The sequence below is a fragment of the Adiantum capillus-veneris genome, chromosome 18 (assembly GCF_014529385.1).
Source record: "Adiantum capillus-veneris isolate H3 chromosome 18, ASM1452938v2, whole genome shotgun sequence".
Classification (NCBI taxonomy): Eukaryota; Viridiplantae; Streptophyta; class Polypodiopsida; order Polypodiales; family Pteridaceae; genus Adiantum; species Adiantum capillus-veneris.
In genome coordinates this window covers 15,090,644-15,114,649 of record NC_140948.1, presented here as the reverse complement: position 1 = coordinate 15,114,649, position 24,006 = coordinate 15,090,644, and the positions used below count along the sequence as shown (strand labels likewise).

Sequence of the window (24,006 nt, the reverse complement as noted above, 5' to 3'; positions counted from 1 at the left end):
TAGTGGTAGCAACATAGCCATATTACTTAATTAACTTGGCATGAACAATAATTTTGCAAGAGAGAGAGAGAGAGTTTAGAGAACTTGACAACAACTCAGGACTAGATTTATGTGGAGCCGGTCCCCCCTCAAATAGGCTTTTGTATTATAGATTCTCCCATCAAGAGAGACTTGGTACAATACAATCTTTGTGTTCCTTGTGACCTAGGTGATGCAATGAAGATGGAAAGCTTCAAGCATCACGAGCATAGCATAGGCTTTGTAAAAAGAATTAACCATCCCCAGACTGAGTCCCAAGGCCTCAAACACCTTCAAAGGTGGAGAGAGATAGCGGGAAATGAGGATAGGGAAGAGGAAGAAAAAACATTCATAGGAGAAAGAAATAGTTCCTCACTTATCATCACTCTTCTTTCTAGCATACATAATAGCATAGTAATGAAGATGGAGAAGATGGCAAGCTTAAGCATTGAAGCATGGCTCTTGGTTGGATTTGCATTCCATAGCAAAGAGTGTTGGTGTAGGCTCTCAACTTCTCTACAAGCTTGAAGAAGGAGATGGAGCTCTTGCACTTTGCGACTCACACAATGAGTGTTGTATGGTGTGTGGGAGTGTGTACCCCCAAGCTAGCCCCCTCCTTGCTTTGGTCGACCCCCTCTTCTAGCACTAGCTTGCACTTGATTGCACCTCCTCATGCTTAGTGCATATCAAGCAACAAGGGTAGCCTTGGGACAAGTGTCCCTCTTTCCCCTTTGAGAGAGAGGACTTGATAAATGCATAAACAATTAATTAGATTAACTAAATTATCATTGGACCCTTTGGGAGGCCAACCAATAGGTTTAGGCACACTATGAGGGCAACATGAAGAGGACCTTGACAAGTGTCCTATTTGCTTTCTTTATACCAAGCTTGCCTTGTGTGAGAGTGTGTGTGTTCTCTCTCTAGATCCTACAAAGAGGGCTCGCCCCCTCATGAGTAGGGATATGATTTGACTTTTGAACACCTTAACCCCTCAAGCACCTTATTCATGGAGCACCTTAGCACCTTAGTCATTCAGCGCCTCAAGCACCGTAGTCAGCAAGCACGACAAGCACCTCAACAGCCGGGTTCCCACCTCAAGCACAGCCCTAGCTTGCCTAAGGTCAAAGGACTTTTAACACTAACCATATGGAGGTCTTTAATGAAGATAACCCTAATGTATTTAAGCTCCATTATCTAGCCTTGCTCTTTGAAAAACCATCTCTCATTTGGACCCCTTTACCATTGGCCCCATGTTGAGATAGATCTCTAAGCACATGTCTATATTCTAACCCTTGTTCCCATTTATTCTCCCACATTAAATGATCGGTTTAATATGAGAAGATCATATGGTTTGGCTAGATATTAGATTTTATGACGGAAGTAATGAGTATGTTTGACACCTATCATACAAATGACTGATGTCCACCATGAGAACAAAGCCATTAGCATGCTCAGCGAGAGCTTTCATCTGTACAATATTTAAATTAGATCTTTCAAGCATATATTTGAGAATGTTTTTCGGATATATCTAAATTAATTTATACAACACAAATGTACCTTGCAATCATTCATCCAACTAAGATTAACACATTGTAGTAGACACACATTCATATCAAAATTGAATGGGCCACATTCTAAAAACATGCCAATAGCTAGAGAAATACTAAACTGATATCCATGGCACGTCTTATACTTTTTCCATGATGACTTAAGTACACTCAGTTGCCTTTTGTGATGCCCCCTTACTGAATGCCATCTCATGTTGAAACAACTACCCAACTCCTATTTTCTTGGAGTGGATGTAAGTGCATTGATTTACATTCATAATAAACGAGCATCTCTTTTTATGAGCTTGCTTCGTTTTCCAAATCTTTGTTTATCATATGCAACCGGATCTCACTGAGATGTAGCCAAGTCGGGTTGCCAAGCCATCTCTTCACTTCATACCCTAGCAAGCAAGAGAATGAACAAGATTCTAGCCAGAGGAGCTCCAAGCTATGACACAATATGATGCCCATGGAAAACTCCTCACAAAATTACTTTCCCCATTGTATTAAATCATGATAGCTATATAGATCATGTCTTTGGTAGCATGCGTCCTCTAACAAAAAGTTATTAAATTACTTGTTATGGAAGCACTATAAAAGTTTCAAAACGTTTACCGTGGCCCTTTACCATGTTTTGTAGAGAGAGAGAGAGAGAGAGAGAGAGAGAGAGAGAGAGAGAGAGAGAGAGAGAGAGAGAGAGAGAGAGAGAGAGAGAGAGAGAGAGAGAGAGAGAGCCAAATGGGGTTGCCAAAGGGGAGAGAGGGGAGCAGGATCAAGGATTTATTTTGTAAATCAAATACCATGATATGAACCCTAGCCAAAACACTTCATAATAGTATATACTCACACACACAAACATAATTATTCTAAGTGAGGAACTCCTCACCTTTAAATATCCTCGATTGCCCCATATACAAGAGATGCACTTACTTGCATGTGTGCCATGATTGATCTTCATAGAGGAGGATGTGGGTCGCATTGAAGAGGCCACTATAATTTTTGCTCCTTTCTTCCTCTCTCTCTCTCTCTCTCTCTCTCTCTCTCTCTCTCTCTCTCTCTCTCTCTCTCTCTCTCTCTCTCTCTCTCTCTCTCTCTCTCTCTCTCTCTCTCTCTCTCTCTCTCTCTCTCTCTCTCTCCAATATGGGTAATGAGTGCGCAATGTCCGGATGCATGCATGCATGTGCGGGGAAGGGGAAGAGCAAGAGAGTATTTTGTGGGTGGACCAGACCTCGGACCAGACCTCAGAGTGGATGGCTGGATAACAGATGTTTGGCCCTACACAAAGGCACATTGTTTTCAACCCAACAACCTCTCACTTAGAGGTGAATGTACCAATAAGTGGGTGCTACTAAGCTTACGTCCACTATCTTTCTCACTTGATTACATGTAGCCATATCGGCTTTAGTGATAGGCGAGCGTGCATATCCATGCTAGAGCCTGCATGCAAACCCCATAGACAACTCTGTATGGTATGCATAGCTCCACAATGCATCATGCCAGCGTTAGTCATTGTACAACTGACATTCCTTGCTACAAATGCTCCCATTGTAGTTGCTTAGTTGGGACTCTACACTAGTAGTTCGTACATGAGACGGCTGAAAATTGACAAAATTTTTCACAAACCTGGTTGTACTAGCCTTCTCACTGCTATCTGCATGCATTGCATCATAAGGACTACCCATCACATATGGATGTGTCATCGCCGACACTGAGATGGCTGTGTTCCTCTCATCCATATGAGGCACTATGTGTCCTCACATCAACTCTTTAGCTTCTAGCATGCGCATATGAAAGAATTCCATATCCATAATCTCTACTTGTGTCTCTAGGGAGCAGACCCGCTCTATCTTTGTCTGCACAGACTCTGGTAATACCTATTGCATCATAGATAATTGATAACTGAGTTGGTTTTATAGAATGGAATCAAAGGCTATAATGTTTCAAGTCAATCTCAATAGTATTTGATTGCTTGCATAATGCTTACATCATGGATTTCAAGTCCTAGGTATCTATTGAGTGGTATTTTCTATCTTCTTTCCAAATATAACAACTACAAAATGGTAGTGTTGATCTTCATATAATCACAAACCTTGTTGGGTCTTGGTTTTTTCCTCCTACTTTGCAACTTTACCATTGCAAGGATGACAAAGGTCTCAAGTACTATACAAAAATATAGGTTTAGTGCGATATCACCTGCAAATTTTAAAATTTTCCCCTAAGTTTTAGATTTGAAGGTATGAAAACCTTCAAAATATAAACTTATAACTCCATGTGACTTATTTTGGGCAGTTAAAAAACTTTAAAGAGCAGCTTGACAACAAAACTTCTGCATGAAATGTAAAGTGATAGCTTGGAAGTGGAGGAATTGTGCATCTTATTTTTTATCTCTTGATGCAGCAAGTTCCCCTTTGAAAACCACTCCAAATCCTCTCTTGTCCACTAAGTTGGTGAAGGAGCATGTATCAGATTCTATAAACTTTTATGAATACTCCATTAGACGTTTTGATTGACCAACTAGGTCAATCAGCATCGACTCGCCAATATTGTCTGCAATGTCTGAAGACTGTCTTTCCAATAGATCCCTCCTTTTCAACTTAGGATTCCTCATCGATCTCCTCCCACACAGATAGGCAAAGCAACAAATGATAATAAGGAATAGAAAGTCTTCGACACATATTCCTCCAAACATAACAAGTATTTTCCAACAATTTGTAGTTAGAAAATAGGACATAATATGACGCTACAATTGTTTTGCCAAAAAACGTGATGGCTATCTTATTTATTTCTCTCACTATTCCAAGTGCAATTTTGAGTGCAACATTCAGGACACCTGCTATAAAATCAAGTGAATGCTGAAAATCTTACAAGGCCTTACCATCATAAACATTGCAAGAGGTAGCATCATCAAGGAATTCGAACTGGCAACCTTTCGTGCATTTGCAGTCTTGGTAACTACCACAATTTGAGGCACCAGCATTCACCATTGTAGTATTGATATTACACACATTCAGTGAAGAGTAGAAGTTGCATATCTCTCTCTCTCTCTCTCTCTCTCTCTCTCTCTCTCTCTCTCTCTCTCTCTCTCTCTCTCTCTCTCTCTCTCTCTCTCTCTCTCTCTCTCTCATGCACAACCACAAAAAACAGCTGATAGTAGTAGCATACCCCCAAGCAGGAGTATTTGAGGAGGGCACACCATGATCAACCTTGGAAACACCTTCTCCCAAAACATTTGCATCCTCGACAAATATAGTCTGCAATGAGCAATCATCAAAAGGAGCTCCAAGAGAGTACATGGGGGAGGACTTTGAATAGCAGATGAAAAAATCTTTCTTGGTTGTTCTCCTACTTTTGAGGGGCCAGCCCATTGTGCACCGGCTACGGAGCAAAAGGGATGATGCAGGACCTCCATTCATATTGTTGGTCTATAGTTTGATATAACCCATCGTTATTGCAACTTTATATGCTTGATGTAATCTCTCTCTAGCCGCAGATGTCAACGTGTCTACTATATATATATATATATATATATATATATATATATATATATATATATATATATATATATATATATATATATATATATATATATATATATATATATATATATATATATATATATATATATATATACATCTATATATATGTATATATATAGAGAGAGAGAAAGAGAGAGAGTGGAGGACTAGGAGGCTCAATGTAATCTCTCTTTAGTAGCACACATCGATGTGATTTGTGTGTGTGTGTGTGTGTGTGTGTGTGTGTGTGTGTGTGTGTGTGTGTGTGTGAGAGAGAGAGAGAGAGAGAGAGAGAGAGAGAGAGAGAGAGAGAGAGAGAGAGAGAGAGAGCATGGAGGATTAGGACTCAAGAGGCTTTGGTGAGTGAGAGATGAGAAGAGAGAGAAGAGGAGATAGAGAGATTGAAAATTCCCTCTCTAGCAGTCCACACCAGCGTGCGCTACTAGAGAAAGTTTAGCTTTTAATAATTCATGATCATTAACCAATTGAGAGAGAAGAAGAGGAAAAGAAACTTTAACTTCCTAGAGAGAGAGAGAGAGAGAGAGAGAGAGAGGGAGAGAGAGAGAGAGAGAGAGGATCCAAGCGGGATGGGAAGTTTGATCAAATTGTTGTTCTTACAAAATTTGGACTCTCTAGCACTCCACACTGACGTGCACACACACACACAGAGAAGGCAACGTAACCAATCCTCAAAATCGCAGCATCCCACATCTTATAAAGGCTACAACACTCGAACCCATTTAATATTTTGCAAGGCATAGTTGCAAAAGCCGTTGCACAGGTCTACTATGCTCAAAGCCTTCTCGCATGACCATGGGGGCATTATTACAAGAGGTAATTGATAGTGTGACCATGCTCTAAGCTTTTTCACAAAAGGTAGTACCAAATATTTTGCTTGGTCTGTGCCTAAATGGTTGTCTCAAAATGAGAAGGCTTGGAAATGAAGGTGTTCAATGGTACGTTGCGAACTAATACAAGAATGAGACGTCTTCGCCACACATGAATATGGCTATGATATTTTCGACGAGAGTATATTGGCATTGAACCTACAATGTCACGTATTTATCCAACTTGCTTGCATGATATCTACTCATATTCCTTGACCCTCAACTAACATATTAAAATATAGCAAGACAAAGATTTTATAAATGAGAGATTTTTGGTATTGGAGGGATTGGGTCTTCAAGTTGTAAAAAATTATTTTCCTGTTGAATGTCCACCTTGGTTTGAGAACATCCATCAACTTTGTCATGTTGGGTTACCTACAAAGATGCTATCTATAAAAAAATGTGGGATGCCACACTCAACACCACACTTATCTTTTACGCAATTACCATGATTTACAAATTAAACTATTTTCCTATTTTGCTCTCCACATGGCCAATGCTAAGGTGTAGACACCATATCATATACAAATAAAGTATTAAATAGAATGCATAAATCCTAGAAAATCTCCATACACACTATAATTAAACCATTAAAATATTGACATTAAACAAAAATGTTTGAGTCAGATAGAAACACATACTTTCATCCTCTCATTGTGATGCTTAAAGTGGATCAAAATACACTTTGTTTTTAGGATTCCTCCTAAAGAGTCTATTGACATGTCCTGCACAACTATGCTCTGTCTCCTAAGAATATTGAAGCTCACTAGCGAAGCTAACATGTCTTGTCTCTTGCTTATCACATGCCAACAACAAAATCAAAACTATGTTGTCTCGTACCTCAAATGCATGCATAGGATATACCAAGACACTCCGGCTTCTCTGACAATCAATCTCCAATCACTAGCATGATCCTTAATGTATCTGGAACAACTACTCAATAAGCAGTATCTAATGCCCACAATCTGTTAATTGTCTCATTGAGATCAAACTTTGTTTTAGCTGAGAAACGTATTGCATACATCATAACATATAGGATGCACCACTAGATAATGATAAGCAAACATCTCCTGCACCTGCAATGTCAAACACCGAACCATCATGTACACAACCAAAGCTCCCACTAGAGAAAGTGCTAAACCACTCACGATGTGGTGCAATGTTGTCGTGCCGTGGCACGTACATAGTGTGAAATAAAAACATTCACCTTACTTTTGACACTTCTCGATGCATGGAAAAAAAAGCAATAATGTACATATTGTGATATATGCTAAAGCGGCTACTACGGTCGCTATCATGTGCATACCTATCCGGGGAATCCTGGCCCTGGATGTGGCACCTTTGTGTGCTTTCCCACTTGATAAGATTGTTAATTTGGTTTGAAAATATACATATTCCAAGTGTTTTATGGTGGCACACTCATCTCGCCTATAAAGACTGATGCGGGCAAAAACTGCCAAAAAAGCAGCTAATAAGCGTCGTTGCAGGATTGCATGGAAAGTGACCCAAAATGGTATATTGATGAAAAATGATGCTTTTCTATGCTTTTTATGATTATGTAAGTGATCCCACAAATTTAGGAATTTTTCTGACTCCGTTTGGGACTTTTTCGCATCAAAAATGGCATTTTTTGGGTCAAAAATGAGTTGAAAATGACCTAGTTTTGGTCCAAAGTGGCAAAATGGCCCAAAAATTGACACATCAGCTGAGAATACGGTGGGTAAGAGAGAGAGGGCTGATTTTTACAGAAAAAACCTTCATTTTTTCTCTAGTGTGCAATGGCTTCCATGGTTGCTCAATCGATGTGTAGGGCAATCCCACCTCTTCGTAATCTTGTATTTGGGCTTGTGAGGGAGTGTATTAGGGTTTTCCCTTATCAAAATGGTGTGTGGGCTTCACTTTAAAAGCTCTTAAATCTCTACAAATTCATAAAATGGTCTCCATGAAGGTGGAAGCTCTTGCACTCCTTTCAGCTATTTGATGTTACGACTATGTAACTGGGGGTGAAGCTACATGATACCATGAAAGAGGTTTGGGTTTTGATTGAAAGTTGTGCTTCTATGAGAGTTGAAGTTTAATGGCTGAAATTTTAGTGTTATTAATTTCTCTTTTTTAATAAATTTCAATGTGAATTGGTGATCATTTCATCACGAACTCGTCTATGAAAACAAGCAATTTCCAAGCATAATAGGGGGGGAGAGGGTTTGTGACTATCTTGTCACGAACGCTCTTAGATTTCTATACATCTTTAGAAAGAGAGTTGGTGATTTTCCATAAACTCTTTATCTTAAAGTGTTTGTGACTTTCATCATGAACTCTCACAGCCAGAGATTCTGCATCTTCCCAGCTAGACCGCACACATTCCGACAATTCTGGTGAACCCGACGCAAAGTTGCTGGGGTGGGAGTTTGTGAATTGATCTAAACACTTTGTTAGCCATGGATGAAAATCTAGAGACACGTGGGATGTACTTTGATCTTGCAGTCATGCAGATGTTTCAAGCATTTGCCATGTATATGCAGCAACAACAAGCAGCGGAAAGAAGCTAGATTTCAACCACCAAAGCACTGCAGTCCATTGTGAAGAGAATTGACCAGTTTGATGGCAAGGACATCACAAAGTATCTATGAGATAATATGAAGGAAATGGAGTTGAACCAAGTGTGTGAGGAAGACGTGGTTTGAAGTTTTGAGCTAGTTTGTGTCCCAGAGATCAGAGACCATATTAGGGCAATTCAAAATGCTCATGGAAGAAATTGGGAGGAATTCAAGCTTTCTCTAAAAGAAGACTACTTTATGGAGGACTCTGAGAGGGTGACCAAAATAAATTTCTTAGATTGGGTTGCAGAGCCTAAATAAGGGGTTTCTGCTACAAAACTTCTCAAAGAGTTTGAGCGACACTATGCTCAACTATCACAAATTGAACAAGCTATGCTCAACTATCACAAACTGAACAAGCTTCCTTGGATAGGGAGAAGGTAGAACTTTTCCTACAAGCAGTGGGCCTTTGAGTGCAGTGGTACAGGAAGAAAAAGGTTCTTGCCTGATCCGAAGGGAGACGAACCTTTTTCTACAGGTGCCCTAGTAGCAAAGGATGATCAGTATCTTTTATAATGCTTGGATATTTAAAGAAAGGACAAACAATATGTAAATAGTGTATAGAGAAAATACAAAAACCATGATTTGCTAGATGAAGACGAGTACATTTCAGGTGTTTTTGAAGAGGTTTTTTTGTAGATACTATGGGTGATCTCAATGCTATAACAGGTTCTAGTTTTCAACAAGAAAATAACGTGGTAAAAGTAGCTTCTATGGACATGTATAGGATCATTGAGTCTTTCAAAGATGAGGAGTGCTTCAATGTGCAAAAAGATCTAGAAGTACAAGTGGAGACAAAGTACAAGACTATAGCAAATAAGGTGAAACCAATGGCATTGGCTTTGCCTACAGATTGCAAGGAAAAGATGGATCATGCTTCTTTGCAACCTAGTCTCCGAGATCCAAAAAGAATTGGACACAAGTTTACGTAAGAGTCATTGAAGATGTTAAAAGTTGGAAGCAATGACTCCTTGGTAGAGATTAAAAGAAAATGCTTTGAACAGACACTCTTCAAACATGGAAAATCTTTTGCATTTGAGCCACATGAGATAGGGTATGTGGATCCATCTATAGTCGAACCAATGGTAATATTCAATGTATCTCATGTGCCTTGGAATCTACGACCAATTCCAATGCCAAAATCACTCTTGCCAAAGCTTATAGATTTACTCAATGAAAATATAAAGATGGGGATTTTGGAACCTTCATGTCCCCCTACTCAAGCAGATGGTTCACTGTACCAAAGAAAAATGGAGCTCTACGCTTCATTCAAGACATGAAGCCTGCCAACAAAGTCACAATCAGGAATATGGGTATAGGACCAATTGTAGATGAGTTTGCAGAAACAATTTGCAAGAAGGGTAATATATTCTATGGGGGATTTGTACTCAGGGTATGATCAGTTCCAACTAGCAAAGGAAAGCAGGGACTTGACTACCATGAGAACGCCCTTGTGTGCACCTTATCGCAAGGAGAAACCAACTCGGTTGCACACATGATGAACGGTATGAACAAAGTCCTACGTGACTTCATACCTCAAATTACAATGCCTTTTCTTGATGACGTGCCAATCAAAGGATGTGACTTAGCTAAAAAAGATGAGGCTCTGGATTCGAGGGGTGCCGTAAATATGTGGCAAACCACATCAATGATTGTGATAGAATTTTAACAAGGCTGGAAGATGTGAACCTTACATTATCTAGACAAAAGTCAGTGTAAGGGTTGAAGAAATATTGATAGTGGGACATCTTTGTAGTCCTCATGGTCGCCGACCTTGTCCAACTAAAGTGGATGCAATACAGAGGATGAAGGAATTATGCGTAAATACCACAGAGGTAAGAAGGTTTCTAGGTGCATGTGTCTTCTATCTCATATGGATTCCACATTCTGCACATGTCGCAGATCCTCTCTATCAATTGCTAAGGAAGAACCAAAGGTTTCAATGGAATGATGTACATGTAAAATCCATGAGAAAGTTGAAGCAATTGTTGTTGTCTTCACCAACTTTGAGCAAGATTGACTATGAGTGTGGAAGACCGGTGATTGTGACAGTGGACACTAGTCCAACGGGAATCCAATGGGAAATAGGACAAGACGATGAAGAGAAACACATGTATGTGGTGAGCTTTGGGGCCAAGGTTCTAAGCTCTCGCCAAAGAGCATATCCACATGTAAAAAGGGATTTATGGGGGGTGGTTACAACATTAAAGTGTGACAAAGAGTACTTCATTGGAGCATCTGTAGTTGTGGAGACCGATTGCTTACCACTTCTAGGGATGATTGCAAGCTGCTCTACTCCTGATATTGCTATGCTTAGGTGGATTGCTTATATAAAGTCCTTGAACCCAGAATTGAATCACATTGCAGGAAAAGATAATTCAATGGAAAATATGCTTTCAAGGGCAAGGTATGAAAATGAGAATGATATGATTGATGTGGGCACAAAATTCTACAATTTCTCATGCAAAGTGTGATGATATATGCATTGTATCTTCACTTCAGTCCTTTTTAGAGGAGTTCTATGAGGATGAATGGTTGCTCATAGGTTGCTACCTAAGTACTTTATAAAAGCAAAATGATTGGACTAAATCAGAATTCAAAAGGATCAGAAAGAAAGCATATGGATTCTTCTTGAGGGATGGCTACTTATGGAAACATCCTAAAGAAGAGATGGGACTCCATTGTGAGTAGTATGTGATAAGCCTATTCAGCTCAAAATTATCAAAGAGCTTCATGAAACCTATATGCTGGACATCGAGGTGTATGGGCTACTATTTTCAAAGTGAAAGAAGATATTGGTGGAAAGGCATGTATAAGGATGTAGCAGATTTTGTGGAGTCTTTGTCACATGCCAAATGTATTCCAATGTATGCCATTGTGATGGATTGCATCCTACATGCCCATTAGCCATGCACTATAAATGAGACAAACCAAGTAGAAGGGCGTGCATTGAGGACAAAAGCTACAGAAGCTGTTTGTAAATTTTTGCTTGAAGATGTAATTTTTCGCTATGGCTGTGTGGGAAAGATAGTTGTTGATAGAGGTGAGTTAGATGCAGATGAAGCAAGGGATTTCCTTACAAGAATTGGTATCAAGCTAGCCCTAACTTGTGCTTATAATCCAGAGGGAAATGGAAAAAGTGAAAGAGGACATCCTCCTATTGTCAAAGCTTTGGCTAAGGCATGCAAAGGAAGAATGCGTGAATGGCCAAGGTTTCTACCATATGCTTTATGGGCTGACCGTACAACTCATAGCTCAGTGACTGGTTACATGGCTACTGAATTGATGTATGGTCAGAAGCCAGTCATGCCAATTGCCAATTGAGGATGTAGTTCCTACTTGGAACATGTTACCTTGGGAAGATGGTGTAAGTAGAGAGAATCTACTTGCTTTGGGCATAAAACAATTGGAAAGAAGAAAGGAAGCTATAGACATTGCAAAAGCTTGATTGAAGGATGCAAGACTAAAGAATACAGACAGGTTTGATAAAAGACATAGGCTTCAACCAAAGCCTATTGAAGAGGGTGATTGAGTCCTAATGTATGACAGTAGCCTTGACAACCAGCACACCACACAAAGAAAATTTGCAAAAAGGTGGTTTGGTCCCTATGTTGTCAAACATGTGCATGGAAATGCTACATATACTTTGAGGGGGCTCGATGGAATAGAGCTTAAAATTCCCATAGCATGCAAAAGAATCAAGATGTTCAAGAGGAAACATGATAATGATCCTTTTGATTCACAACAAGGCGATGATAAAGAACCTAATGACATTTCTACAGATGAGGATAAAGAAGCAGAGGATGATCTTCCAGACTTTGCAGAAGATGAAAATGACATCCAAATATTTGTGGATCTTAGTGACGATTAAACTTACATAAGGAAAATGTTGGCACATGCCCGAGGATGTGAAGGTTCAGAGGGGGTGGATGTCGTTCCATGGCACGTACATAGTGTGAAATAAAAACATTCACCTCACTTTTGACACTTCTCGATGCATGGAAAGAAAAGCAATAATGTACATTTTGTGATTTATGCTAAAGCGGCTACTGCGGTCGCTATCATGTGCATATTTATCCAAGGAATCGTGCCGCCTTTGCGTGATTTTCCACTTGATAAGATTTATAACTTGGTTTGAAAATGTAAATATTCCAAGTGTTTCATGGTGGCACACTCATCTCGCCTATAAAGACTGATGCGGGCAAAAACTGCCAAAAATAACAGCTAATAGGCGTCGTTGAATTGCATGGAAAGTGACCCAAAATGGTATATTGATTTTAAAAAAATGATGCTTATCTATGCTTTTTATGCTTATGCAAGTGATCCCATAAATCTAGGGATTTTTTTTACTCCGTTTGGGATTTTTTGCATCAAAAATGGCATTTTTTGGGTCAAAAATGACTTGAAAATGACCTAGTTTTGGTCCAAAGTGACAAAATGGCCCAAAAATTGACACATCAGCTGATAATTCTGTGGGTAAGAGAGAGAGGGCTTCTTTTTACCAGAAAAACCTGCATTTTTCCTCTATTTTGCAATGGCTTCCATGGTTGCTCAATCTATGTATAGGGCAATCCCGCCTCTTCGTAATCTTGATTCTGAGCTTATGAGGGAGTGAATTAGAGTTTCCCCTTATCAAAATGGTGTGTGGGCTTCACTTTAGAAGCTCTTAAATCTCTGCAAATTCAGAAAATGGTCTCCATGAAGGTGGAAGCTCGTGTATTCCTTTCAACTGTTTGATGTTACAACTATGTAATTGGGGGCGAGGCTACATGATACCATGAAAGAGGTTTAGGTTTTGATTGAAAGTTGTGCTTCTAAGTTTCATGGCTGAAAGTTTAGTGTTCTTAATTGCTCTTCTTAAGTAAATTTGGATGTGAGTTGGTGATCATTTCATCACAAACTCATCTACGAAACCAAGCAATTTCCAAGCATAATAGGGGAGAGGGTTTGTGACTATCTTGTCACGAACGCTCTTAGATTTCTAGTCATCTTTAGAAAGAGAGTTAGTGATTTTCCATAAATGATTTATCTTAAAGTGTTTGTGACTTTCATCATGAACTCTCACAGCCAGAGATTCTGCACCTTCCCAGCTAGACCACACACATTCCGACAACGTGAAAAATTGGATCCTCATCTAGCAAGCAATGGGGATAAGTTCCACCTCTCGAAGACATGTAAGTAGGAAGAGTGTTAAAGATAAACGTGACATCACCTTCACTAACATATGAATCCATCACTTCCTATGTGTTGAAACCATCTCTGCATCTCATATACATCATTTCCGATGCCTTATATGTCAAAAGCAATGACGCCTAATGTGTTCCGTGTTGACCACAATGCCAACAACACAAGTATCGACATGAAGGAGACCTCCGTCTCTCACGAGCCATATTTGTAGACTCTGAAACATCACATGTATTAGCCAAATGGATGTCAAGAAACCAAAGCTATGGAGAGAAATCCTGGGAAAAAACCAATAGAATCTCCCTTATAAACTGAGCAAAAACTCAAGCAGAATCTCAACCATAAATCGTGTCAAAATGGCAACAAAGTGGGAGATCACTCGACCACTACATAATCAACTGCATCAATTTGATACTCGCATATGCATAAAACGGGTCTATAATTCGTAAACATAAAAATCATCACTAAACCAAGTGAGCTCAATCTGAAACAAACAGCTCAATCAAGCGTAACGTGCATCGCCATATACGCAAGTAGTGAGCAAACGCGATGCTCAAAAGACGTCCATAAACAAATTGTCTATAAAGATGTGACACCGGTCCAAAAATCTATAGGACCTAGAAAGCATGTGGTTGTCTGTAATTTGTAGCCACACAAGCATATGTAACTCTCACTCCTGCAAGAGTGGGTACAACAACACTAAATCCGTGTCCAAATTGACAAGAACCTATCAAAGTGAGTAAAAACTCGATCACTGTCAAAGTGGGAGTCACACTTGTGAAGGGCCTACACCCTAATGTCTTGTGTGCTTACACACTTTGTGATATGCAACCACCACCCACATAGGGGAGGATTGTTGGGGTATGGGCTTTTATTGCATCTCTTGTGTGAACAATCTCTTTCACCTAGAATTGTATCAATAACCCATGTGAAGAACCTCTTACAACCCATGTGCAAAGACTAACCACTTGTGTTTGTGCATAGGCAACCACATCTTATGCTCATGTGTCAAAAAGTTGTCTCTTTGTACATGCCTATGCAAAGGCACATTATACTGAATAAAAGTAAGCCTATCATTTTGCAACTATACCATATTGTCCCTAAGCTAACTCTATTCTAATCATGTTTATTCCATGAATGGCACAGTAACCTATCCACCTTAACCCAACACCGAGTTAATGCGAAGCAAAAAAGTGTCGTCGTCGATCCCGAGAAGAGGACGATGCTGGGAAAAATGCACCTCCAACGTATCGGGATGTGACCGCCACTGCCAGGGATACCAGGCTAATGCTGGGGGATGCCCGAGCTTCTAGCCCGTATGCTAGCCGCTCGCATGAGCCGCTTTTGGTTGCTTGTAATTTTTAGCAACGGTGCCATGTCCATGTATGCTAGGCTATTGCTCTCATTAAGCTCTTTGTTGGGACACGTTTCAACTTGACAATATGTAACCAAATAGGACTTGCAGCATCGATCAGTGGCTTTTACAGCCTAGCTCTCTCGAATGAGTGTTGAAGTGTCTTTCAAACATCACGAACTCATTGCATTGCATCCTTTCTGAAGTGCAACTACCATTGCATGGATTGAAGGTAGACATATATGATCATAATAGTAATGATGTGTGTATAAATGATCACTACTTACTAGTAATTTCCTCATCAAAATGGCTTGCTCAACCTTAGTCATCAATTTGAGTGCCAACCTAGCACCCTTATCGTTATCTTGGTTGAATCTGGGTGTAGCTTTCAATTGCGATCTCCAAGAATCTATGCTACGATGATAGTAGAATCTCTCACATTTGAGTATTTAGGTGGTTCAAGAAAGAATGGAAAGGAAAAACAAGGCTTACTCTCAGGTGCTCAATAGCAACCATGTGACTAGGTTTACAACCATCTATTTATGATTTTATTCTCAAACTTACATACAATTTACATGCGTTATTGTTCACATTTACAACATGCCCAGCAACCACAGAAAGAATTAGAAATTTTCACATGTAAGAAAACGGAGTTTTTCCATTGTTTTTTATACGATGCATTACATCATGAGCTTCTGCTCGGGAGGCACTGCATACCTAGCTAGGTACGATTGGGGGCATGGAACCGTCAGCCCCTTTCCCCCAATTGTACCTAGCTAGGTATGCAGTGCCTCCCTCATAAAAGCTCATGATGTTGAGATAAGTCATTATCGTGAGAATTCGTCCAAAACTGGCCTTCACTTGCCGTTGCCATGCAGACTAAATGCGGGCAAGTATTAGTAGTATGTAGAAGCTTCTGTGAGCCAGCCAAACCTTGTTATGGCACATGAGCCGCTAGCAGCTGCACCCTCTCAACATTCGTTGTTGTCAGTGCTCTTCTTGACTGCTGCAACAAATTAGCGTGAACTTCTTTGCAACCGATGGCGTAGTTTATAGCTTTTGCAAACCATAAGTAGCAGTCCAACCTTAAGTCAATCTGTACAAACCATATTGCATTAACTTCACAAGCATTACTATCAAGAGGGAGAGGGAGAGGGGAGTTGAGAGAGAGAGACTCTCTCTAAAGGTATCCATTTCCACCTCACGATGTGAAGTGCAGTACATCATGAGACTGGCCGTTAAAGGCTATAGGGCATTGCAATGAAGAAAGCATGCATATAGCCAGATATGGCCGACTTGTTGTGTCCACAAACCTATTTTGCCTGCACATGTTGTTTAAGAGAGATGCACAGGCAAAGAGAGAGCAGCATAATGAGTAGGTGAATAATACTGAGAAACCAAGTTAAAAGTAGTGGGTAGAAGAATCTTAAAAGTGAGATATGCCTTGCGTAGTGAGACTTTCCCATGAGCACTCAACACTCAATAGTAATAGTAAGACTCCCATCAAAAAGAATTCAAAGAAAATGCAAAATATGTCATAGGCCTAGTTCCTTTTTTTGTTGTCTTCACTCTTGATACGATTGTGCTATTACAAGTCTTTTGTTTTACCAATAGGATAATTTTTAAGGATAGTATCACAAATTCTCATATTTTTAGTTAGCAACAAAAAACGAGACTGAACACTATAGCCCAAGAGTGAGACTCCTACCCCCTTGGGCGGTAGTGCCACCAACAAGTCGTAAAACATTGGTGTTGTAGAAAAGCTTCATTCACTTGGAAGTCTATTGAGGCATCATGTAGCAAGTATAATGCATCCTATCTCCCAAACCACTTCTTTATGTCTTGCATCCATCCTGTGCTCTAGATCTTGCTTTTATGCGTCTTTTGAACTTTTTTGTTTGCTTCCCATGCAATGGTAGGAAGTCGATGTGAGGGGCTTTGACAAATCTTTATCATGTACTCCACAATCCTTAACCTCAGATCCCGATTCAAGAAGGTAGGAGCATATATGATGTTTGTATATTAACTTGAAGAAAATTTATAAGAAGACGCTTTTGGACACGATCTCAATTGTGTGTGATCATGCATCACCACAGGACATTTGAAGCAAGGGGCGCTACCCAGTTGTGTAAGCCTTGCAACTGGCTGCCCGCATTCAATGCTTGCTTTCCTTAATTCTCTACAGATTCCCACTATCGCTCTCGATTCTGCCTTAATACAATGCTTTGAATTTCCCTGCTCACCTTCTAAGGCTTCCAATGCTCACATCTTTCTCCCAACTCCACTGCACCTGCCCGTTAGTTCTGCAAAACCTGCAGTCGCTGCCTTGCTTTGCTTTGACTAATGGAGCCTACAATTTCTACAATGTGTGTGTTTGTGTCTGTGTGTGTGTGTGTGATCACACACATACAATTTCTACAATGTGTGCGTTTGTATGTGTGTGATCAATCTGCTCTCGACTTGCTTGGCCTGCACAGCTGCCTTCTACTCGATCCACAAAGCCGAATTCTGCTCCTCCTTGCCCACTTCTCACGAGCTTGAGTGCTTTCTCCCAAGCTTTGCCTGATCGCTCTGCCTCCTTCAAGCTCTACAAAGCTCTGCTCGATTCCTTGCAGAGATCCATTCTTTCAAGATTCCATTGAAGCTGCAAGGGGAGTTGCACGTGCTGGGAAGCTCCAAACTCTCCGATTTGCTCACTCTTTGCCGGATCTACCGCCGCCAAGCACCGAGCTCCTCCGCTGCTATTGAGAGCTTGCCGAAGAGAAAGGAGTGCACCGCTCCCGATCATCGCCACGGCTCTGATACTAGTTGTGCGCGGATGCATGCGTGTGTACAAGGAAGGGGAAGAGAAAGAGTGTTGTGTGGGTGGAGCAAATCTGAAATGAAGAGCTCCTTATTAGTTTGTATATATACAAACTAATAAGGATAAGTATGGACAATGGGCGATCGGTCGGACACCTGATGTCCGGCCCCAAGCAAAGACACGTCACCTTTACCCCAAATGCGGGTGCGGTGCATCCAAGCAAACTAGAAAACATCTGATAGCTTCACTTAACCTAAGTTGCATACAAACAATAGCCTTTAATGAAGGGGATAAGAGAGTGCATGCATAAAAACATACTAAGAAACATCTTATAGCTCACTTAGCCTAAGTTGCATCTCTCTCTCTCTCTCTCATCACAATGGATGCTAGAACCATCAAAGCAAAAACTTCTCTCTGCTGTTTTCTCTGTTGTGCCCTCCTCAAAAAAACAAGGTTAGATCCATGCACCCACCCTCACTCCTTGTGCCCTCTGCAAAAAGCAGACATAAACCTAAGAACGAAGGGCATTGACCTCCTTAGGTCCCAATTCATGGTTGTGAATCTTCATCACCCATACCCTTCGCAAAAAAGTGGATGTTTAACACTGGCACCATTCACTCTATCCTCTACAAAAAAGCAATGTAAACTTGTGCATCAAGGACATTGATCTCCCTAGGTCCGAGTTCATGGATGTGAAACCTTATCACCCACATGCCCTTTGCAAACAAGCAAAGATTAAAACACTAGCATCCTAAACCCTGATTCACCCTGTCGAGAGTTAAACCCAACCCATCAAAGGCATTAACATCCCTAGGCCACCTGTGATGCGACAGAGCAATAGATGCATGAAAGGTTTTCTTCTCCCCCTATTGTGTCTTCCTCTCGCTTCTGCAAACACCCAAAAGAACTAAAAAAAACACACACGACAATATCTTATTTCTCGATTACCAATAGGACATGTGAGAAAGCTAAAGAGAGGCCATTGAAGAGAGGTTCCAAGCATGCAAAATAAGGGAGGGAGTAACCATGGAGAAGAGGGAGCAGCTTGGGAGAAGAGGAGTAGCCATAACTATGGTGAGGAGGGGAATCTTGAGAAAGGAGGGAGAAACCATAGCCAAGGGGAAAACCATAGCTAAGGAACAAATTCAAAATTTGAAAATGCTCTCCCTCACGAGTGGTTGCCTTTGACCGACCTACCCCACTAAGTATTTAATGACTCCAGCGTGGACTGCCCCCATCATCACTCATAGCCTCACCACATGGCTCACCCCTAATTCCAAACTTGTGTGGGTTTACGTTTGGCAGTGGGCAACACTGCCCTCAGCGCCGAAAGTCCCCACCACCACACAAATGGCCGAGATCCTTTTGCTTTCCACGACCCACTTGTGCACCCCTCAATGCCATCAAATAGACTTGTCACTTCTAAACAGGAGATAGTCCTAAGAAGCACCGTATCTTCTCAATAGCCAGTGCTTTCTCTCCAAACCGCCTTCTCTTGGATAGATCAATGTGCTCTTGGGAATGTTTCCCACGATGTTAAAATTTCTTCTCTTGTTCATGTAGGCTTCTTCTTCAAAAAACCGGTTGTGATCAATGTGACCTTGTATGTAGGGGGGCAGGGGCTTCCAAAATTAGTTCATTGCACTCGCCTCGCTCCATAGCCATCCTCGAGAGCTAGATGTCAATGCATAGCAATAATGTATCCACACCAATGGGTTTTAACAAAGCCAACCTCAGACAAAGCTCAGACGAGTTCTATCAAACTTCTAAGAGCTACCCTAGAAAAAACCTTGCCCTTGCCCTAAGATTCCAATGGCCAGGCATCTCAGTCCCCACCTTGATTCCTCACTAATGCTGCAGCCTCAAACCTGCCAGCTGCAGCATAAATGTTTGACATCAACACCTGTGGGGCACGATTAGTTAACTCCAGTCTAGATAAGCTCTTCACAACACCTTCCCCTCTTTTCACATCTACATGGACCCTGCATGCACTTAGCAAGCTCATCCACGAGTGCAAATCTGGTTTAAAAGAAACCTGGGCAAGCATGTCCTCAACCTTGTCCAGACATCCTGCTCGCCCAAAGAGATCAATCAAGCAATTGTAATGTTCTACCGTGGGTACCAGGCTATTATCACCTGCCATTAAAAGGAAGTAGTTCAAAGCCTCGTCAACAAGCCCAGCATGGCTAAATGACGAGACAATAGTAAGAAAGGTGATCTCATCAGGTCTTATACCATCATCCTGCATTTGAACAAATAATGTGCAAGCCTTGTCAATATCCCCAATATGGCAAAATGTTGCTATAATGGAGTTCCAAGCAGCCACATTCCTTTGTGGCATCCTCTCAAAAATCCGTTGTGCATCTTCCACGCTACCACACTTACCATAAAAGTTAACAATGGCAGTCCCTAACACAACATCTGGTTGCACACCACCCACCAATAAGAGCTCATGAATCCGTCTTCCTTCTGCTAGGGCTGCCAAAAAAGCACATGCACTGAGTAAGCTCGCATATATTGACATATTCGGTAGCACCCCATGTACCATCATTTGCTTGAAATAACAGAAGGCTCGCTTGGGGTGCCCACTCTGCACACAGGCATTGATAATGGTATTCCAGGTAACAACATTTCTTGTGAACAACTTTTTGAAAGCATTTTCTGCATCACTGAAGCTTCCACAACTGATATACATGCCCAACAACGCATTGCTGACTACAGGACTTGATCCGGTTCTACAATCCAAAATGCAAGCATGAATCAATTTGCCTCGAGCCAAATCCTCCTGCCCATTGCAAGCAGAAAGAGCTGAAGAAAATGCTAACTCGTCTGGAATAATGCCTTCCAATTTCATATGCTCAAAGATCTGATTGGCTCGATAGTTTTGCCCATCCTGGCCATATGCAAATATCAGGGCAGTCCAAGAGTTCAGTGTGCGATCTGGCATCTGGTCGAACACTGATTGCATGTCTTCCAAGATGCCACATTTGGAATACATATTAACAAGGATGCTACCTATGATGCTATCCAAGCAATCCCAGACTTCATGAATATACGCATGCAGTAACTTGCCTTCCCTTAAGTCTCGTTCACCACCAATCGACTGGAGAACACTAAGTAATGTTACCCTATCTATATTCATTGTACCTTGACACATCTTCTGGAAAAGGTCCAATGCCTTCTTGGTGTGCTCCTGCAGGGAATAAGCTGCTATCAGTGAGTTCCAAGAAATTTCATCACGTACTGGCATATCATCAAAAAGCATTTTTGCTATCTTTAGCTTTTTGCACTTGCCATACAAGTTGATTAAGGCGTTCCCGATTAAAATGTTCAACTCATGCCCCGTGGATACTACCTGGGCATGTATTCGCTTTCCATTTCTTAGATCCTCTTGGCTTGAGCATGCTGAGATAAGATTGAGGAAGGTCACATCGTTTGGCAGCACTCCTGCAAGAAGCATTTGTTGCAACAACGCAACAGCCTCTTTGCAACGTTTCTGCTGGGCCAAGACAGTAACCAAGGTGGTCCAAGAGACTACATCCGGCTCATACATCTTGTAAAATACTGAGAACGCATCATTGAGGCAACCACACCTTGCATACATGTTGATAACAGCGCTTCCGATATCAACATCATTATCCAGCTTGCATCCAATGATGTGAGAGTGAAACCTTCTGCTTGTACTCAAATCTTCCTGAGAGATGCATGCATCACAAAGACAAGAATAGGTTACCTTATTTGGCACAAATCCCTGTTGAAGCATGGACTGAAAGAGTTGATGAGCTGCACTATGTAGTCCGTGCCGGTTGTGAGCGGTGAGCATTGTATTCCAAGATACCACATCTTTTTCTCCCATCTCAACAAATACCTTCTGGGCAGCTTTTATGTCACAGCGTTTACCATAAAAATTGAGTAGAGCGTTCTCCACAATGATGCCCGATGCATTGGTATTTGCCATAATGGAGGCGTGCAAATATTGGCCTTCAACCAACGAATTCCCTTTTCCACATGCACACAAAATTTCAACAAGAGTGAAGCTGCTTGGCACAACTGCCTCATGCTGCATCTGATTGAGGAATTGCACAGCATCACTTGCTTGTCCCGCATGCGCATATGCAGAGATGATGAATGTCCACACAAAAACATCATGCTCATGCATTTGAGTAAGCACAGAATGCGCCTCCTCGAGTGCTCCACACTTACCATACATTTGTACAAGAAGATTGCCAAGAAACACATCCACCTCAAGCTCACTTCTAATGAGATGATCATGGGTGACCATCCCCATTGACAGAGTCCTCGTGTCTCCATGGAGACGTAGAAGCAGGGCATAGTTGCAGAGAACATCGTTTTGCTCGCTGGGTTCTGCGCGTGCGATGTTTGCAATGCTTCTTGAGTGGAATAGAGTTCTCGTGGCAGAGTCACGACAGGCAAGCATGAGCAGTCCATGAAACGTACCGCGCAGGTCTACTTGCAGCAAGTGATGAAATGAAACAAAAGTACGGGGGTGTATTCAAGGGGGTAGGGCACGCCACCCTCGTTTATAAGTGACACGGGGTGTCACTCATGGGATCAACGGTGGCGCTCATTAACGGCGAAGCGGGAGGGCTTTGGACCGTTGGATGCATGCAGAGGGGGGGGGGGAAGATCTTGTACACGCGGACTCGCAGCACGGCTGCATGATAGGCGAGCTGGATAGAGCGTGGGAGTCTGTGGGGTGAGGTCCGGGGTTCGAGCAGCCAGCGCTGCGAAGGGGTGCTAAATTTTTTAGGTCACGCTCGTCGAGATTGACGGTGGATCCAACTGGCGTCTTTGATCCCTCGAGGCGACCCCGTGTTCACTATAAACGAGGGCACGCCACCAAGGGACCATGAGGCAGGTGCCTTTTATTTTCTTTTCTTTTTTTGAGGAAAGTGGAATTGTATTAAAAAAGGGTTACAAAGGGAGGGGGGGGGGACCCCCACAGCTGCCTTTGTCTGTTCCTCCAAAGGAAGCAGCGCCAAAGCCAAAACCCAACTCTCCCATGGGGGGCCGGGGGGGGGAGGGGGGGGGGGGGGTATTGACACCTCCTTTTGGGAGGTGGGATCAATGGCTCACGATCACCGGTTGATTGTGACCATTGGATTGTCTATGGAATGCAAAAGATTCCCGCTTTCTCGAATCCGGGGCTTGAACCCACTCACGGAATTGACTCTAACCACTAGGCTATTGCGCGATTACGTTGAAAAGTGTGTGTGTGTGTGTGATAAGTTTATAGATCGCGACGTCGCGGACAAGTTAACACCTAGTTCAGATCGAGTTTACATTGAGTTCACACCAAATTTGGTGTGGTGTGCAGACCCTCCCCAGTTCACACCAAGCTCACACTTTGTTCACGTTCAGTTCACACCGAGTTCACACCAAATCCGTTGTGGTGGACATACCTCCCAAGCTCAATCTTAGTTCACACCTAGTTTAAACGGCGATCGGACGGCCCAGATTGCACCCGCCTTGCGACGCATACTGTGGGCCATGGATCTCACTTCCCTAGGGAGGTGTCAATTAGTGACGGGGGGGGGGGGGGGGGGGGGGGAGAGTGGGGGGACTTATTTACAAAAATTCCAAAAAGGCTCGCAAGAGATACGAACGCTCCCAATAACCCCACTAGCACTTCAAAAAACGGAGGGATTAAGCGAGGGTTAAGGGGGATTTGCTTCGTTCTTGAATGTAGAAGTTTGTAACCCAATCACAGCAACGCACAAGCATTGGCCATTGAATGTAGGAGTTTGTGACCCAATCACAACAACGCACGCACGCTCGTCCTTGTTGAGGTGGTCTTTTTCTACATCGGCTCTGCAGCTTGGGTGAGACTCTATACATGAAACTCCCCCCACTGGCCCGGACACGACCCGATTCTAAGGGTCGTTACACATCCCTATTTGGACACCTGTCCAAATAAGGACAATCAAGCTGCTTGTTACACATTGCCAAGAGAGAGAATTTATTTTTGTTGGCTCCATGCATTCATTGGTTGACAACCTAAAGGTGCAGGTAGCACCATATCTGGGCGACCCTAGGTACCCTCGTCTAAAATGAAAAGTGTTTTGGTGCTAACTTGGATT

General features: G+C 41.9%; 1 protein-coding gene across 1 annotated transcript; it reads right to left on the bottom strand.

Annotated features, from left to right (window-relative positions):
- Positions 1–18,863: 18,863 nt before the first annotated feature.
- On the bottom strand, positions 18,864–22,411 carry LOC147435267 (pentatricopeptide repeat-containing protein At3g16610-like). Its single transcript, XM_086488343.1, has one exon. It carries the CDS (start codon positions 22,341–22,343, stop codon positions 19,731–19,733), a length of 2,613 nt encoding a protein of 870 aa, XP_086344469.1. The 5' UTR covers positions 22,344–22,411; the 3' UTR covers positions 18,864–19,730.
- Positions 22,412–24,006: the final 1,595 nt, after the last annotated feature.

What these genes read in the sequence shown, in the direction of transcription:
- LOC147435267 (XM_086488343.1), bottom strand. Translation starts at nt 22,343, where the DNA reads ATGCTTGCCTGTCGTGACTCTGCCACGAGAACTCTATTCCACTCAAGA.